The 6214-nt window shown below is 29.9% G+C and overlaps 4 protein-coding genes across 4 annotated transcripts in view, besides 1 other annotated feature; 2 read left to right on the top strand and 2 right to left on the bottom strand.

Annotated features, from left to right (window-relative positions):
* Positions 1-186: 186 nt before the first annotated feature.
* Positions 187-269: a sequence feature (AT_rich).
* Positions 270-462: 193 nt separating this feature from the next.
* On the bottom strand, positions 463-1110 carry EDI_232580 (uncharacterized protein; the record flags this gene model as incomplete). Its single annotated transcript, XM_001740083.1, has 1 exon — positions 463-1110. One exon carries the CDS (start codon positions 1108-1110, stop codon positions 463-465), a length of 648 nt encoding a protein of 215 aa, XP_001740135.1.
* A 62-nt stretch (positions 1111-1172) lies between these two features.
* Positions 1173-2028, bottom strand: EDI_232590 (uncharacterized protein; the record flags this gene model as incomplete). The annotated part of the gene is made up of 2 exons (XM_001740084.1): positions 1173-1181; positions 1264-2028. The coding sequence occupies 2 exons, from the start codon at positions 2026-2028 to the stop codon at positions 1173-1175; spliced, it is 774 nt and encodes a 257-aa protein (XP_001740136.1).
* Positions 2029-2187: 159 nt separating this feature from the next.
* EDI_232600 (uncharacterized protein) lies at positions 2188-3804 on the top strand (the record flags this gene model as incomplete). The annotated part of the gene is made up of 1 exon (XM_001740085.1): positions 2188-3804. One exon carries the CDS (start codon positions 2188-2190, stop codon positions 3802-3804), a length of 1617 nt encoding a protein of 538 aa, XP_001740137.1.
* A 24-nt stretch (positions 3805-3828) lies between these two features.
* Positions 3829-6214, top strand: part of EDI_232610 (uncharacterized protein) — a gene marked incomplete at both ends in the record, with an annotated part of 3116 nt that continues 730 nt past the window's right edge. Inside the window, 2 exons of the mRNA XM_001733445.1 lie at positions 3829-4744; positions 4957-6214. The exon at positions 4957-6214 is cut by the window's right edge and continues 730 nt beyond it. Of these exons, the coding sequence (XP_001733497.1) occupies positions 3829-4744; positions 4957-6214 (2174 nt within the window). The remainder of the gene's footprint in view (positions 4745-4956) is intronic.

Genomic DNA, 6214 nt, shown 5'->3' on the forward strand with positions numbered 1-6214 from the left:
TCAGATTTATAAAAATAGAATCGAATGACGTGGTAACACATCAATGAGGTTAAATAAAACTCAAATGACGTAATCAATACGTGGTTAAAACTCAATGAATTATGGGATGAATATCACAAAAATCTAAAAATTAGTCAGCACAAAATCTAAAAATCCTAAAATGAAAAGTCATCTGACTCACTGACCAAAATTATAGTAAAATTATAATAAAAATATAATAAAATATAATAAAAATATATAGTCAGTAAATATATATATATATATTTTTTGGGGTGTCAGAGTCATAATAGACTTAATATTGGCACACCCACTGACTGTTATGGGATGAATAACATAAAATTCCTTTGCTTGATTTAATGTTATCAGTTATCAGGAAATCGTTACATGCACTTCCCTTCGGTTGTTATTTCACTCTTATTTTCCTGACAACTGACAACCTTAAATTTTCACAAAGAAATTAAATTAAGAAGTTTTTGAAAGAAGCGTTGATAAGTCAAACATTTGAATGCTAAAAGAGAATAAGCTGTATGTCGAGGTTATATCTCCTATACTGCAACCTAATCTTATTTTCATGTTTTCTTGAGGAGGAGTATTCATAAAATGAACGTTTGTTCTGTTTGTTGGTGGTATTATTATTAAAGTATCTCCTCCTCCTGCTACCGGTGGTTGAGAAACTACTGAAGTTGAAGTTTTTCTTGAAGTAATTGGTACTGTTGTCGTGTTGTTGTCAAGGCGGATTATTAATTGATCTGTTCCCGGAGCGTCTGTTGGTGGTGGAATTGATAGTGAACTTGTTGAATTATTATGTATTAACATGCAATATGTTCCACCTGGTGTTATATAGGCGTTCGATTTTAGATTATCTGCTGTTGGAGTATCGTCTACGAAATATCTGTGTTGAGCTATCTGAGAAAATAATATTGTTTCTGTTACTGGGTTGTCTCCGTATCTATCAGTGAAAGTGAAAGTGTCTATTTTTCTGATTGATGTATCTGTAGGGGGGAAATTTTCTAGTCTATATGTTGTTTTTTCACTTATTATATCAAAATAAGTTTGTCCTGCATCGGTGATTTCTTTTGATAAGGCTGTGACGTTATATATTTCTTCCATTAAAATGAAATTAAAAAGATTAAAGAGTTATTTAAATATTGTAGGATAAAAGAAGTATAAGTCTATAAAGTCTCTTGGTTCTGAGAATTCTTCTACATATGAAACAAATAAAGCTCTGTCATTTTTTGTTGAGTCCATACAACGTAAAATAACTGTTGATGTGTCTTCTTCTAAGACATGTACCCATGTAAGTACTCCGTTACGTATTGGAATTGATGTTGAACGTTGTAATTGAATGTATGCTTCATTGTCTGATCCTTTCCACATTATTAAGAAAGGCCATGAAGAAGATAAAGTGATTGATGCAGTGTCTGAATATCCTATAAATCTTCCCCATCTGTTTGTCCAATTGATATCACTTTCTGTTGTTGGTCCATACACAATAATTGTTGATAAATCTCTTAAATTTTGTATATGTGAAGTGTTTAAGTAATAACAATTTAATTTATCTATGAAATATTGTAAAACATTTACATTTACTGTTACTTTAGAAATACCATCTGTTAAAGGACTTGGAGTGTAATTATATGTTCCATTTTCTGATATATTTGCTATTATTTCATTAAATATTGGTTGTGGTACATTTATATTAATTGTTGCTTTAGATATTCCATCATAATTTGTATCTGGTATTAGTGTTTGTGTTCCTCTTGTTGTGTAAGTAACTGTTTTTTCTTGTAGTGATTGTTGTGGTACAATAATGTTAATTTTAGCTTGTGATATTCCTTCATAACCGTCATCTGGTACTAAATCTTTAATACCGTTTGATGTATAAGTAATTGTTTTTTGTTGTAAATTAGGTGAAGAAGGAAAATTGTATAAAGTATATTTATTTTTTTGTGCTATTATATCAAAAGTTTTGTTATTTGTTTCTTTTAATAAATTGGATATGTCTGAGATGTCATAGAGTTCTTGCATCTTAACTTATTATTCATTTAGATGAGATCCGCTGCTAATTCCACGAGTGGACGTGATGCTTTAAAACCTAAAAAGAATATTGATGTTGTTAAAAGGAGTACACAACAAGAATTAACTGCTACAATTCCAGTGAGTGATTCTTGGACTGGTCGAGTTGTTATGAATAATGCTAACGGTTTAGGTGTTGATGTACATACAATAGGTTCACTTGGATTATTGAATAAAAGTATTATATTTAGAGAATTATGTGATTGTTTTGATCAATTTAAAATTATGGATGTACATATATGTGGTGATGTTGCTAAAGGAGTATCCACTAAAATTGATTTTAATGCCGTTTTTAATAAGGAATATGCTTATAGAGTTAGTACTGATTCTGGTACGAGTTTTACTGCTGTTAGTTATGATCAATTAATTACAAAGATTACTGCTGGTGATTTGACTGAAGCTGATAAGTCTAATGATTTGTTGACTTATTTGAATACAAATTATGCTATTGGTAAGAAAATTGTTAAACCTAGTGGTGAAAATGGTCCTATTGCTACTCAAGAAGTAACATTTCCATGTATTTATGGAATGGCTGCTAAAAGAACTATTCCAAGTGGATTTTATCAAAATAATACTGATAATAATGCTGTATATTCTGAACCTAGTTATGAAGAGTTCGCTTCTTATTCTTCTTATATTTATCAATCTAAAATGCCAGGTGCACCAATGCATTTATCATTAGATATTCAAGGTGTTAGTAGTAGTGAAAAAATGATGACAATTCCTACTATTTTGAGTGGTAAGTTATATGAATTTAAACCAGAGATACAAAATGGACGTTTTATACCTACTATTTTATATGGTGCTAGAGCTAGTATACCAGGAGTTAAAAATAATACCGAAAGTGATAAATCTGATACTAGATTGTTAAGTGTATTACAATATTTTGATGATAGTCAATTAGAATGGAATTCTAGTTCTAGTGTAAAATATACTGATGTTAGTACATTACAAAAAGGTGCTGCTCCTACTGAACAGGCACCTAATGCGTTATATGCTATTCTTAAAGCTACTACTAGAATTGAAATAACTTCATATCGTGGTACTGTTTTGCCTTTTATTGATAATGCTAAATGGACTGCTTATTTAAATGACATTGTTGCTAATGCTACCTTGAATATCGATGATAGTTATCTTCTTAAGGTAATGGGATATATTACTGTTCGTTTTAAGCAATTACGAACAACTAGGAATGAAATAGTTGAAACGTATTCATTCTTAAGATGGAGTATTAGTGATGGTACTACTAATTATAATGAACAGATTCCTCTTACTGGTAAAGGTCATTATACTACTCAAAACGGTTCTTTTGATATATTCATACGTTCAAAAGATAGTACCTGGACTGCTGTACTCGGTACTAGTAGTATAAGTTCTAATAAATATTTATATGCTATTGCATTTGGTAATGTTAATAATGCAATTCGTGTATATTCGATGGCCGCAGTTGATAAAAATCACGCTTTTGATGCTAATAGTTTTATTAATGAAGTTGGTTCTAATAACGTTAATAATTATAGTGTTATTGTTGGAGTTAATCTTAATAGTGATAAACTTACTGGTACAGCTAAGTTTGCTTATAATGTTGGAGCTCTTAATATTGGTAGGACAAATTCTGATGAGTATTATGCTGCTAGTTATGTTTCGGCTAATTCTGCTTCTACTACTTATATTACTAAAATTGATTCAGTATCTGGTAAGACGATTCCTTTATTAACTGGTAATTAATTGAACTGTTATTTTCATTTAGTTATGCCAAGAAGAATGAGAGGTAGACGTACTATGAGAAGAAGAGGAAGGAGAAGTACTCTCCGAAGACAAGCATTTGGTAATTTTGCAAGTGCAATGCAACAAAGAGATTCTACTAATGTAGTAATCTCTACACAAGAAGATGTAACTATTAATGTACCTGCTAATGGAAGTGAAGGTACTTTAATTAGAAATGTAAATGCTATTTTAACAAGTACTCAATATTTTGAAAATTATATGGGAATGTATGATCAATATAAAGTTAATGCTGTTAGAGCATCACTTGAAATGACATTTATTGGTAATGGTTTATTGAATAGTGCTACTTTCCCTTCTATTTGTACTGCATGGGATAGAAATGGTGTTAAAATTAAAGTAGTTGATATTTCTGGTACTAAATATTTTGGAGTACCTGATTATGGTGTTGTATCAAGTTATTCATCTGCAAATGAAAAAACATTGTATTATGGAAGTAGATGGGGTGTTATTAGACAATTAGATGCTGCATCAATGATGGAAAAATCAATGTATTTACCAACAACAAATACAAAACAAGTATTATCTCAAGATAATATGTATAGTGCATGGAATCCTCAATTACTTATTTCACTTAAAGCTCCTCAAAATGTTGCTGCTGCAAATGCTTGTACTTTAACTATTCATTGGCAATTTGATGTTACATTGAGAGGATTAAGAAAGGTTCTTACTCCAAATGCTGAAATATTTAGACCATATGCTGGTTTTATTGGTTATGCTAAAAATAATATGGGATTAGTTGTTCCTTCTAGTTCTGATGCTTCTGGTTATGTTGTAGTTGGTGGTGGTGATAATGCTAGTAAGCCTTCTATCAATCCTGATACAGTATATAATGCAGCTGATCAATCTTATACTAATGGTGGAGTTGTATTACCTAATAATGGTATGCCTGAATCAAATCCTAATCTTTAATCTACTTATTTTTAATGAGACGTTGGTTTGATGTTAGACAACCGAGATGGAATCGGTTTAATCGTAAACAATTTAAAAGTTATAAAAGACGTTATCGTGATTTTTATAATTATGAAGGTGATGAATTTCATACAAATTGGAGTGGTTATGCTACTGAATTTAAAACTGCTAGACAGCCTATAGATAATGAAGTACAATTTTATAGATTTGGTGGTAGACCATATGTTCCTTATACTCCTCTTGCTGGTAGTGGTGGAGATAATAAAGAAGAGGAAAAGAAAGAGGAACCTCAAAAACAATATAACGAGAATAATTGGGAACCCATGAAAATATATGATCCTCGTACTGGAAAAATGCGGATATTAAATACTTTACAAGAATATCTTGATTATAGATTACAAAATAAACTCGATCAACAAGGTGTTAATGATATGATTAATAAATTGCTTGAAGGTAGTCGTTATAAAATTGAAGATGGTAAATTAGTTGAAACTGGAGAAGATAAAGTTGAAGCCGGTAAATTGTTATATGATCCTTATTTTAATACAAATCCTATTTGGAATCAACGTAGAGAGAGATATGATCAATATATTCCTAATATTATTACATATGATGATTATAGTCATGAAATTGATAAAAAGATTAAATATCTTAAACGGGAGAATAAAAATATTAAAGAGCAAATAAAAGCTGGAGGTCTTCAACGTCAAGAAATTAATCGGATGGTTAGAGAAAATCAGAGACGTATTGAAGCACTTGAAAAGGAGAATATTGATTTAAAACGTAATCAACAACAGTTTGTTACTAAAGAAGATTTGAGGTCTTATAATATATTTCTTCGACATCGTTTTGGTTATTCTGAAAGATTACTTGAAGAGATGACTACTATACTTAATGATATGAGACCAGTTGTTTCTCGTATACCTGAATTTGAGAAATTACTTGGTCAATATGGTAATGATATTAATAATGTATATGGAACAATTGGAAAAATGAATGAAGAAATTGAAAAGAGTTATAAAACTATGAATGCTCGTGATCGTATGTATAATGCTGGTTTGAATGCTCTTTCTAATGCTATTTATGTTTCTAAAAATGAGCAACGTATTATGCAGACTCTTATTAATGGTATTATTGCTGGTATAAATGAAATGAGAGTTAATCAACCTGATTTATATAAATCTGAAATTAATAATATTAACAATTTTTTGAATAAGCTTAATTTACGTATTGATCAAAGTAATGAACGTATTAAAGTATTGGAAGATGAAAATAAAACATACGCTAGTGATTTTGATTATTTAGAGAAAAATTTTCCTCAGATTGATAGGAAAATGAGTCAAGAAGTTTTTAAACAAGAAACTGATCAAGTTACATTTAATAAATGGAAGCTTATTAGTGATATAACAAAGTTAATGGGTAATAGATTTTATATTAAATG

The sequence above is a fragment of the Entamoeba dispar genome, genomic scaffold (genome assembly GCF_000209125.1).
Source record: "Entamoeba dispar SAW760 scf_1105229462711 genomic scaffold, whole genome shotgun sequence".
NCBI lineage: Eukaryota > Evosea > Mastigamoebida > Endamoebidae > Entamoeba > Entamoeba dispar.